At 28.2% G+C, this 13,847-nt stretch overlaps 1 protein-coding gene across 2 annotated transcripts in view; it reads right to left on the bottom strand.

The window, feature by feature from the left end:
- LOC126743110 (sodium/calcium exchanger 3) overlaps positions 1–13,847 on the bottom strand; it is a 172,909-nt gene that overhangs the window by 13,434 nt on the left and 145,628 nt on the right. For both annotated transcript variants that reach the window (XM_050450073.1, XM_050450072.1), the window contains exon 5: positions 7,590–7,748. In XM_050450073.1, coding sequence (XP_050306030.1) covers positions 7,590–7,748 — 159 coding nt within the window. The remainder of the gene's footprint in view (positions 1–7,589; positions 7,749–13,847) is intronic.

Genomic DNA, 13,847 nt, shown 5'->3' with positions numbered 1-13,847 from the left:
AGATCAAGATAAAAAGGTTAATTAAAAGACATCCCAAGAAGGTTAAAGTATTGAGGACTCAAAAAAATAATTTTCTAATTTGTTCTATTGCCCTCTAGTCCTGCATTCATTGGTAACATATAGTTACTAACTTATTCTACTATTGAGTTTTTATGTTTAACCTGATTTTGTACACTTAATATTAATTTCAATTAATTGCTGATGTAGATTATACATACTTCATTGCTATTGATCACAAGAAGGCATTATTGTATTCTCAGTGGTATTGTTGATTGAAACAATATCTTTACAAATTAGCAGTAATTTCATTACTTTTCAAGATATTATAAAAATATTAAAAAACAATATAAATTTTGAATATTTTCTTTCTTTAGTTAAATACCTCATAAACATACATAATATTATTGCTTGAGGTTTTTTAAATTAAATAAAACCTTTAAATCTTTCGGTTTCATATGCTTGAAGGTTCTTGAGAAACTCTAATGATGCCAAGATTCAAATAGCGCAGACATTGTTACTTATTGGAATAAATTTTATTTTAAGATAGTTTTTATTGCTATAGTGTAAAGTTTACTGTAATTAAACTCAAGAAGTAAAAAGTCTTTCATTACTCTTGAATAATAAGCAAATGAATAAAATCAGGTTAAAAAATCCCTAAATTATCTCATAAAATCCTTTATGTTAATGCTTTAATTTTACGATTTGTATTAATTTTTTTGTGGGCAAATCCATTTAAATACTATCTAATACTAATAAACTTTTAGATTGATCAATTCTAAAGAAATATTACTTACGAATATTCATATTAAACCTAAACAAACATAAGGTCAAAGCACAATCCTAAACAGAGTAAGTTTTTATTGATTTTTGGATTCTATGGCCATCAAACAAAAATGTATCAAATTTTTACTACAAGAGCTGGAGTAACTATCAAAGTATTATGGTGCCAATGTGATTGAAAGGATATCTTTGTGTATCCGGATAAGCTTTTTATCCCTGGACGCATTAGTAAGTTTAATAGCGTATTTTGAGGATGTCGGCTCTTAACGTTTTAAAGGTCTAAAGGAAAGATGAGATGATAAAAATTTATGGGTAAATATTCTCTTATGATAATGCAGAAATTTTGTGAGAGTAAGTTATTTCTTTAAAAGACATTGTAATTATGCATTTCATCATGTTTGAACTATATCAACCTTAGAAAAAAACAATTAAAATCAAAACTCTTAAATCACAATGAGTTCACGTTTTCCCTTTATTTCCTGAACCTTAAATATAAGACTGAGGCGTGTGATAGCTAAGTTTCTTTTCTAGAATTGCACAGATTCAGACAGGGAATAATCACAATGCTCTGGGATTTCTAAAGTAAATTAAATTTATCTTGGCCGATCCCTTCAGGTCAGACGAGTCAGCAAAATGATGGAACATTTCGAGGCTTAATAAAAATCTGATGGAACTTAATGTATATTTATTTTCTGGCTGATTTTATTTGTTTTTAATACAAATAAAAGTTGTTTCCCTGATTCAATTAAAAGAATATTGTCACAATATAAAAATTATTGTTGCTAATTGTAACACGTATCTCTCTAAAGATTAATACTGATTACTGATTACTGATTTATTTGGTCATTTGATACTACATATACAATAGAATAAGACAAGTCAGGAGAAAGTAACTGATAATTTTAATTGACTTATTTAAAAGAATAATATATTAAACTATTATAAAAAAACCTAATTACACACATCTAAAACTTAGAAACTATAATAACCACAAAAGTACCAACAAACAGTACAAACAAAGTACAAACACTGACTAGGCAGGAGTGACTTTCAGCATGTTGCTAAATTCGTTGATATCATAGATGACAGAACTTATAATAACCGGTTTTAGTCTATATTTTAATATGTTGAAGTTATCTATTTGTTTTAACGAAGCAGAGAGTTGATTAAAGATGTAAGAGAAGTGAAGACACCAGAAGTAACTAAAAAACTGATCTCTAGAATTATCAGAAACAGTCATAGGTCAGAAATCCCTGGTAGTGACCCTCACTTCTAACATAACTGGTATAAAAAACTAGCAGAGTTCATAGAGGATTTTCTTCAAAATCTTAAAGAAGACCATTTTTTACCAAAAGGATATTTTTTGTTTACTGGTTGCGTTAAATTAAACATATATTACGATTTTATTTAGTACTCTTTCAAAAAGATATAACACTGTTAGCACAAAATTACACAGATATTTGCACGTCCAAACATTCTATGTTCTAATGATAAAACAAGTATCGTTTTTTTGTAATTTATGTATTTCTGATAATAGACTCACTATTAATTTTCTTGATTGTTGTTCTATGTTGAAATAATCAAACATTGATTGTGAGATAATATGAGTGCTTGAGTACAAAACTTAAAATCATATTGTAAAATTTGACAATTTTCATAAACATCCCATCTTAAAATAATGGTCGAAAACACTGGAATCAGATATATTTAAATTGGTTCTATTATTAAAAATTTCTGATATAAGCTTAAGGTATATTTTCTACAGCTGCAAGCCTTAACATCCCCTGGTTCTATAGCAGTTTAATTTTTTCAAGCAATTTTGGGTAGTATACTGTGTCAAATGCTTTGGCCGCATCTCTGAAAATGAAATTAAAAGCGATGCTTCTTCATTGTGCTCTACTGACCCAGATTATAACAGCTCTTAACATTAAGTAAAGAAAAACGTGGCATGTGATGTTGTTAAATTGAATGAAACGAAACAGGGTGCATTTTTATTTTGGGACAGATAACAAATAAACTTCATGGTAGTTCGATGATCCATATTCCCCAATCAGTATTCAATTTTTAAATTCAAATGTTCGTTTTTCCTTAATATCTGAGCCGCTCCAACAGATACCGTGATTATCAAGCTTAGGATCCTTATAATTTGCTGTTCAAATTTTCTATGTATATTATATTTTCACGCTTTATACCTAAACTTAATGCCCCTTTATGGACAAATGAAGTTATTTCTCATTAAATAAACATTATAATTGAGTATTAACACCAATACGCAATGCAGCTTAACACATTCCAAATAGTTTAACGAAGCTAAATCCTAATTAATCTTATTAGCCCGCGTGTTGGTCCTGTAGCAAATCCAATAATTTCCTGGACTCCCCTTGTACCGACATTTCGATATGGCTTATGTGTTCCGAATGCGATTGTTTATCGTTTGAGGGGCAATTTTGTTACGGTTTGGTGTTGAGACAGAAACGACGCCGACGGCGACGCCACAAATGACGTCCGTATAGTGGTAATGGCCCAGACGATGGAAAAGGGCTTAGAGCAATCAACGTATCGAATTTTTTTATTTTTATATCAACCGTTGGATAAAATATATTTTCTTTAAAGGATGTCAACGAAGCAAAAATAATATGATTTCTTGGTAAAAACTTTTAAGAAGCATTTTATTTGCAAGTTGTGTTCTTTTCCTGGACCAGTCCTGGAACAGATATATTCACAGTTGAAATAAAGTTTTCATCATGGAATTGTTGAATTTATCAAAACCCAAAGGAAACTTTTGTATAATCAGACGAGAGCTGTTAATAGGAGTTAAATACTATCACAAGAGGTTGAGGCCAACAATTCGTTCATAAATAGAGAGTTCACAGAGATCTTATGGGAAATACACTAAATTATTGTTGGATATTATAAAAACTGATATAATAATTTTATTGATTTTAGTTTCATATAAAAGAGTCTCTTTATCAAAAGGGTGCTTTGAACTTTTTTACGTAAGTACAACCGTTTTGATTTTATTAAGTAGTTTTTTAATCAAATAAAAAAAACTTGATACTGTCAAAAGCTTTACAAAATTTTGAGAACTCAAAAATGTTAAATGTTATTTGCTGCAAAAATGTTATTGACTTTAGTTTCCTATAAAAGTTGATGAATTTTCGTAATGTGCAAGCAGCAAAGGTTTTACGAAAATCTATTTTTTTTTAAATTGAATGATTTCAATTTCGGGGCGAGAAGTGGTTAAATAAAGGAAGGTATATATAAATTAATTTTTAAATTGAAAGTGTTTAAATGGTAATTAAAACATGTATTTAAATCTTATTATTGAATATTGCATGAAAATTTAAGGGAAAATTTTCCTTGGGTCAAAATATTGAAAAAACTACAAACCTATGTTCCCCAAACTGCTTTTCTATGGAGATACAGAGCGTTGAAATTTTAATTTCATTTTCAATTTTTTTTAATAATTTGAAAGTAAACGAGAATAACCATATGAAATTAGGTATAGGGAGGTTTTCCAAGGTGCTAAATTTTTTTTTGTTATATTTTTTATGTCACTTATAGAGGGCATTTATTACATTTTGAGGTTTTGAATACAAGACTGAAAACAACCATTTTATTTTTTTAATTTAATTCTTCTAAAATTAAAGTTTTTTACAAAAAAGAAAATTGATTAACATGACGTAAAACATAAACTAGGAGTGGAGGTTATAAAAGTTGTTTTAGGTAACCCCACAAAAAAGTGTCTAATGAGTTTATCGGGATATTGCGGAGGCCATAGTTGTGGACCACCGCGGCCTATCCAGCAATTGGGATATTTTCTATTTAGATATTCTTAAGCAGTTAAGCTAAAGCGTGCAGAATCACTATCGTACATAAAATACATTTGATATCTTAGCTCAACCGGCACTTCTTCTAATAATGCAGGCAGTTCCTCTTTGAGAAAATGCCGATATACATCTCTAGTTAATTGCTCTGGCCAAAAAAATTGACCAACCAAGTTATCTTCAACAATTTCCACCATAACATCCATACATCCACATAATTTCACATTAACTGAAAATTGTTGCAACAAAATTCAAATTTGTTGCAATAATTTAAATCACCTGGTAATAGTGCTTGCACTTGCTGTAAATGGTTCGGATAGAAGATTTCCCTCTTCACTATTCTGCAGACTGTCGATTGACTAATATTTAATATTGTAGCAATCTTTCTTGTACTTGTTGTAGGGTCCTCCTCAGTTTGACTTAAAACTGCCTGTTCTGTTTCTACAGTCGCAACTATACGAGGTCGTTCATTGTTAGCGGTCAATTTTATAGAAGGAGATTAAAAATTATTTTCAAGGGCTTAGAAAGTGCTAAGAGACAAGAAAAAATATTTTTAATGTATGTAAAATTAAAAGCTTACTTCAAAAGCAGGAAAAGCATACTATTTTAAAAAAATTCTTAGCAAATATAGGTCAGATGCGAAAAAAACAAATATACCAAATACTACGTAAAACACAAAAAAGTCATTAATTTCTATATACATTATTCAAATCTCTCTAAATTATTTTTCTCCTAAAATCTCAGTAAACCTTTATTATTATTAAAAAACTTTAGTATTAGTGTTATATTTATCACTTTTTTGTTTTCAATAGATATTAAGGAAAAATTAAATTTTCTATGAGAAAAATCAAATTTAGTAAATCAAAAAGTTCTGTCATTCCTAGAAACCTTAGAAATGTCAACCATATAAACTCTCACTTTATACAAAACGGAATCTACTTTAACACTGATCTTGAACTTCTAAATTATTACCGATATAATAAGTTAACCGAGGATTCATTTAATTTTGCTCCAGTATCACAGATCAACATTATGAATATTTTGAGTAAGCTTAGGTCTAATGCAACCGGTCGCGATAATTTAAATTTGGGACTTATAATATTTTATCAATATAATTAATACTTGTATACTAACCGGGGAATTTTCACCCTCTGGAAACAAGCTAACATTTCTGATTAGCTAAACTAAAAAATTCTAAGGATTATAGCGACCATTGCTCAATATCATTTTTGCCAGTTTTGTCTAAGGTTCTTAAAAAGTGTCTAGAGTCATATATCAATTTATTCTTGACAAATAATTCTGTAATTCCTATAAAACAATCTGGTTTTCGCTCCAAATATAGCTGTGCGACTGCACTTTGTGATGTAACCGATGACATTTTTAGATCTTTGAACTAAAGCATGTTCACGGTGTTATGTTGGATTATTGCAAGGCTTTCGATACGCTTAATCAAGAGATCTTGTTGTCAGATCTTGGTTTTGTAGGATTTTCTACTAAGAATCTCATGAACAGCTTTATCACTGATAGGAAACAATGGGTTTGGATGGCAAATATTCAGAGGATAGGAGTCTTTCATCCGGCGTATCACAGGGAAGTATTTTGGGTCAGCTTTGTTATTCTATTTATACGTATCAAGTTTTTACGTGTTTAAAATTTTTAAAACATCATATTTACGCTGACGATACCCAGATAATTTTTTCCTTTGATCCTTTTAATCCTGAATATGCCAACAATTGTTTAAATGGAGACCTAAGATTGTTATATGACCAATCCTTAAGGCTAAATCCCAAGAAGTCTCTCGCTATGTTATTTATTAAATACACTTTAAGACAAAACCTTCTTAATCGCATTCATTTGCACATCAATAATGAACCAATTTCATTTTAAAACATGAGTAGGAATCTTGGTGTATACATGGATATTGACTTGAATATTTTTCACCATGTAACAAAAAAGTTATTCAATGCTTCAATTCCTTTATTCCCAAAAATATGTGTTAAATATAGAAACAAGAAATATACTCTGCGATTCCCTGATTCTTTTAGATCTGAATTTCTGTGATACTGTTCACGGCCCTTGTCTTGAACTCAGGGTCAAGAAGCGTGTGCAAAACTTCAAAATGCTTGTGTGAGATACATATTTGGAATACGAAGACTACATGGGGTATCACACAAATTGAAGGACATGCACTGGCTGAATATGTCTCAAAGAAGAGAGTTAAATTACACTGTGTTTTGCTATAGATAGAGTCTTAAAAAATAAATTTTCTTCCTACCTAATATACAGAGTTAAGTGCAAGGCTATTACTAATGGAGTCAATATAAGACATCAAAATCCTCTGGAGATCCCATAGCATTGCAAATAAATTTTTAAAAGTTCCTATAATATCGCAACTTATGCGAATAAAAAAATAATACAAGAAAAAGGCTTACAACTACTTAGCCTTTATATTGTGTTAGCCCATACAACTTCATATTTTTGTATACCTATTGCTTATAGTCAATTAAATATTAAGTAGCAAGAATTAGGTTTAGTTGTTACTATTACACAAATTTTATTATCTATCTTTGAAGTTGTATTGCATCCTAGATTTACAAATTTGTGTTACACTTATACTTTAAGGTTATGACTTGTGTTTTTTTGTAGGTTAGTATTATAGTTAACAGGCTTCAACAGCTCTTAACTTTTTGTTTAGAAGCTGAAATTTGCCTTTTAATCCATGTGTCTATTTTCGCTGACACATCAACTGATATTTTTTTGAGGATTAATAAATGTTTTTATTATTATTAATATTATTATTATTATTAATATTATTATTATTATTATTATTACTAATGTTGTCTTTTAATGATTCTTTATTTAGGTTATATTCTCATTTAAATATTCTACTGATTTTATATAATGCTAAGAAAAACTACTAGAGGTTATTTAAAAGGGGATAAAAATTAGAATTTTTTGAGAAAAAAATTGCTTATAACTTACCGGGTATACTGGTTCCTAATGCAACAAATATAATCGCTGTAACAGCGTCTCTAATTCCTAAAGTGGCTCCGAAATGTGACGCCACATCTCCAATTACTGCCGTCACCAGACCTATGCAGAAAATTGATACCACGAAGCACAGGTAACCTTTGCACATGCCTGCAATTAAATCGTATTAATTACCATCTATTTTAAATGATTGATTAGAGCTACAATTACGTTAGTTAATAATTGAAAATTTATTGAGGAATTATGTTTTTGATATTTCTAGATATAAATTAGCTTAGATATTCCAGATACATTATTTGTACCTTTTTATAAAAAAAAACTGCTTTTTTTTAAATACATGGTAGCCTATTTTATTCTTTGGACCCCGATTTCTCATAACATACTTAACCTTCAAAAAAATGATTTAAACACAATTGGTTCAAAATAACAATAAAAGGCTCGATCTCATTAAAGTTTTCCTCAATTTAATGATACATGAAATTTATAAGTAAAATCTGTATTGTTGTGACGAATTCATAATGAGTTACTTATTATATTGGGTATTACGTCACTTATAGCAAAAATCAATTTAGAAATTTTTTATCTCACACGCTCAACAATTATTGAAAAGAAGAAGAAAATAGACTTATTCACGTATTTAAAAGAAATATGAACTTAAATCTGTAACGATACCGTTCGATATATTTAATTTAATTTAAGTTCAATAAGTTTTAAATACAATAATTTACTTGAGGTATAATAGATTTTTTTATATACCTAGGAGCTGAGGTTCAATCTATTAATCTCTGAGCTCGTTTCTTCTTTTCAATATCCTACCTAACTTCGTTATGAATATTATAATTAAAAAACGATAAAATACAATAAGAAGACCTACTTTTTTTAAAAAATACCTAATTTGAACCAACGTTTCGGTAGTTATATCTACTACCGTTATCAAGGTAATTAAAGTAAAATTAAATTAAATTAAAAATAAAATATACTTATCTTTCAAATTTTCAGTAATCCAGTCTCATCAAAATTTCTTCCTAATTCGAAAATACTTTATATACTTTTTTATATGATTTGACGGTTTATTAATAGTTTGACAAACTATTTTGAAAGATAACAAAATTTTCAAAGGTTACTTTTTTTAAAAATTAAAGGGGGGGGGGTGTGATCTTAATGTAAATTAATCATAGAAAATACATGAATATCAAATATTTTAAATCATTAATTAATTTTGAGAATACCCTGATCTACCTCTCTCTTTAGCAAAGGAATCCATGTATTATGAAAATCAACCGAACAAGTAGCTAAGCATTTATCTTCATTTAACATTATAAATGCACTTTCCTTTATCTTACGTAATTTTGAAATTGGTTCCTTTGCTAAAATTGAGGAAGCATTCCAGTCTATTCTGTGGTTATTGTCGAATGCATGTTGTGTAATTTTTGATTTTTGAAATTCATTGTTTTTTATGTAAGATTTATGTTCATTAATTCTTTTTGGTAATGGTCTACAGGTTTCACCTATGTAAAATTTACCACAAATACAAGGAATTTTATAGATTACATTTTTATTAAATTCATTTTCATTGAAAGGTTTAGTTTTTGTTAATAAGTATCGTAATGTGTTTTGTGATTTAAAAATAGTTCTTATATTAAATTTTTTAGCAATTCTTTTTATCTTATCAGAAAAACCTGGAATAAATGGTAAAATAAGATTTGTCGTAAAAAGTGGTTGATTCAATTTTATACGTGGATTATCAAACTCTTTAAAGCAATTTTCTAAAAATTCTTTGGGATAATTATTTTGAATTAAGATATTTTTAATAAAATCTTTTTCAGTTGTTAAATATTGATTATTACAAATAATGTGTGCACGATCATATAAACTTTTTACCACTCCTTTCTTTACCATTATTGGATGATTAGAATTAAAATTAAGATATCTATTAGTATGAGTTGGTTTACGGTAAATTCTAGTTTCAAAATTTTGTAAATCCTTTTTAATTAAAATATCAAGAAAAGGAAGCTGACCATCAGCCTCCTTTTCAAGAGTAAATTTTATAGTAGATTCTTTTGAGTTAATGTAATTTAAAAAATTTATAAGATCTATTTCGTTATGGTGATATATTGAAAAAATATCATCAATATATCGCCACCATATTTTAGGTTTTTTATCAAATGTATTAATAATTTCAGATTCAAAATTTTCCATAAATATATTACTTAAAATTGGTGAAAGAGGAGAACCCATAGCCATACCAAAGTTTTGTTGATAAAATTCATTATTGTATTGAAAATAAGTAGTTTTGACACAATAGGTTAAAAGTTCTAAAATTGTATTAACGCTTAATGTTGTACGTTCTGCCAAATTATTATCATTCTCTAATTTATTTTTAACAATATTTAAAGTTTTGTCAACAGGAACATTAGTAAAAAGACTTACAACATCAAAACTTACCAATAGATCATGAGGGTTAAAAGAAATTGTAGAAAGTTTTTCTAAAAAATGTTGAGAATTTTTAATGTAAGAATCAGAATTATTAGTGTATGGAGTTAAGATATTTAAAAGATATTTTGCAAGAGGATGAGTAGGTGAATTTATGCTACTAACTATAGGTCTTAAAGGAACATTTATTTTATGTATTTTTGGTAAACCATAAAAATGTGGTGATTTACTATTATGTGGAGTTAATTTAAATCTATCAATATTAGAAAATTGGTTTTTATGCTTTTTAAGTAAATTATAAATTTGTCTTTCAATTTTTTCTGTAGGATCTTTAGATAATTTAGAATAATTGCCATCATTAATTATTAAATTTAATTTATTTTCATAAGTGTTAATATTTAAAAGAACAGTAGCATTACCTTTATCGGCTGGAAGTATTTTAATATTATTATCGGTTTTAAGTGTCTTTAAAGCTTTTAATTCTAAAGAGTTTAGATTTTGTTTAATTTTAATTGGTTTTTCAATTTCTATCTTTGCCCTAATTCTAAATTCATCTTGTTGATCCCTTGGTAAGTCTTTCGTTGCGTTTTCTATAGCAAAAATTTACTCTTGAAAAGGAGGCTGATGGTCAGCTTCCTTTTCTTGATATTTTAATTAAAAAGGATTTACAAAATTTTGAAACTAGAATTTACCGTAAACCAACTCATACTAATAGATATCTTAATTTTAATTCTAATCATCCAATAATGGTAAAGAAAGGAGTGGTAAAAAGTTTATATGATCGTGCACACATTATTTGTAATAATCAATATTTAACAACTGAAAAAGATTTTATTAAAAATATCTTAATTCAAAATAATTATCCCAAAGAATTTTTAGAAAATTGCTTTAAAGAGTTTGATAATCCACGTATAAAATTGAATCAACCACTTTTTACGACAAATCTTATTTTACCATTTATTCCAGGTTTTTCTGATAAGATAAAAAGAATTGCTAAAAAATTTAATATAAGAACTATTTTTAAATCACAAAACACATTACGATACTTATTAACAAAAACTAAACCTTTCAATGAAAATGAATTTAATAAAAATGTAATCTATAAAATTCCTTGTATTTGTGGTAAATTTTACATAGGTGAAACCTGTAGACCATTACCAAAAAGAATTAATGAACATAAATCTTACATAAAAAACAATGAATTTCAAAAATCAAAAATTACACAACATGCATTCGACAATAACCACAGAATAGACTGGAATGCTTCCTCAATTTTAGCAAAGGAACCAATTTCAAAATTACGTAAGATAAAGGAAAGTGCATTTATAATGTTAAATGAAGATAAATGCTTAGCTACTTGTTCGGTTGATTTTCATAATACATGGATTCCTTTGCTAAAGAGAGAGGTAGATCAGGGTATTCTCAAAATTAATTAATGATTTAAAATATTTGATATTCATGTATTTTCTATGATTAATTTACATTAAGATCACACCCCCCCCCCCTTTAATTTTTAAAAAAAGTAACCTTTGAAAATTTTGTTATCTTTCAAAATAGTTTGTCAAACTATTAATAAACCGTCAAATCATATAAAAAAGTATATAAAGTATTTTCGAATTAGGAAGAAATTTTGATGAGACTGGATTACTGAAAATTTGAAAGATAAGTATATTTTATTTTTAATTTAATTTAATTTTACTTTAATTACCTTGATAACGGTAGTAGATATAACTACCGAAACGTTGGTTCAAATTAGGTATTTTTTAAAAAAAGTAGGTCTTCTTATTGTATTTTATCGTTTTTTAATTATAATATTCATAACGAAGTTAGGTAGGATATTGAAAAGAAGAAACGAGCTCAGAGATTAATAGATTGAACCTCAGCTCCTAGGTATATAAAAAAATCTATTATACCTCAAGTAAATTATTGTATTTAAAACTTATTGAACTTAAATTAAATTAAATATATCGAACGGTATCGTTACAGATTTAAGTTCATATTTCTTTTAAATACGTGAATAAGTCTATTTTCTTCTTCTTTTCAATAATTGTTGAGCGTGTGAGATAAAAAATTTCTAAATTGATTTTTGCTATAAGTGACGTAATACCCAATATAATAAGTAACTCATTATGAAATTTATACTTTTGTTTTGTTTTTTGTTTGGTCTCTTGGAGAAAAAATGGATATGTTTCTGTATAGTTCAAAACAACTTTTTGTGTCATTGGATTGGTCTCTGAGATTGTAATTTTAAAGGTGAAGCCCATTTTTTAAAAGAAGAAATATTGGTTTTTCACTTTTTATTAGAAATAAGCCAAATTTCAAAGCCTATGAGAAAAGTTAATAAAAACTACCTTGAAATTTAACACCAGGTCATTTATAATTTGACAGCAAAATTAAACACGGGTGCACACACTCTTGCTATTGATTGAATTGATAATTTTTGTTCTGAATCCGATGTAAAAAATAGAAGTTTCTTTTTAAATTAACTTTAACTTTCAAAATTAACCTTAATATCAAATCCAATAGCTCATCTCCACGGGATATTTAATTATAGATTAATTAAGAAAAAATGGTATACAACTGCTTTTTTTAAAAACAAAAATTGTTTCTAAATTCCTCCTCCAGTGTGGAGCAAACTTAATTATTTGCTTCTTGTTTGTAAAATTCAAGGATTTCGAGTAAAGAAAAACCGTGTCTGTTCTGCAAGGAAATATTTCGTTTTCTTTAGAGAAGAATGAGACAAGCCCAAGCTCTCTACACCTAGTCCAACGTGACATCAAGATGGCTTATTAGCATTTTCAAGTTCTTTGGCCTCTGGTCAGTCTTGGAAAGTCTTTAGAAATCCATCAGGATCTTTATGTAAATTCTGTCTTTATGTCTGGTTCCTGTCAGTACCTCCAATGGACATAATTCATTCATTATTTAGTCGTTTTATTCAGAGCGATATGGATTTCCAACTTAGCTTAAGCTCTATATATCTAGTCCAAGACGTGAAACCAAGATGACTCATTATCATTTCCTAGTTCTTTGGCCTCTAATAAATCTAGGTGAGGCTCCAGAGATTCATCAGGATCTTTATGTGACGTACTAATGTTATTCATATCAAACCTCTAATGGACATAACTCATTCATTAATCCGTCATTTTTGGAAAGAGAATTTTGAGTTTTCTAGATTGCCTCTCAGAATGTCATCTATGTCCACAAATATGAGGAAATTCTAACTGAATCCTTCCAAAAGCTCTGCAAGGAAATTCTTGATTCAATTCAGATAAGGATAAGAAAAGCTCAAGCTTTTTACACCTAGTTCCAAATTCTTTGGCCTCTGATGACTCTGAATGGTGGGTGAAGTTATAGAAATTATTCTTTACATGAACTTCCTGAACTGATTCCTACCAGTACCTCCTATGGACGAAATGTATGTATTGGTCAGTCATTTTTTGATAGTGAACTCTGAGTTTCCAAGGTTGCTTCTCAGAATGTCATACATGCCCAGGAATGCGCGCTTGAGTTAGAATTTCCTTCAAAAAGTTTGGATATTTTGCAAGAAAATTTTTCATTTCTTTTTCTTTTAATTAATTGAGATAAACTTTTTTACGCCTAATCTACAAACGTAAAACTTCTGTGAACTTTCAGCGAAATTCCAGTGATTCATCATCTGTCTCTTATGTGAAATTTTTCACATTTTGATTTTTAGAGTAGCTAACCTTTATACTCTTTTTTCTTATAAATGATTTTCGCTCTTAAATAGAGATGAAAATTTCAACACAAGCACAAACTCTTCATAATTAAGCTGGTTTCAGTAAAATTATGCTAATA

This window comes from Anthonomus grandis, chromosome 12, assembly GCF_022605725.1.
Source record: "Anthonomus grandis grandis chromosome 12, icAntGran1.3, whole genome shotgun sequence".
Lineage (NCBI taxonomy): Eukaryota > Metazoa > Arthropoda > Insecta > Coleoptera > Curculionidae > Anthonomus > Anthonomus grandis.
This window is presented reverse-complemented; position numbering and strand designations above follow the sequence as displayed.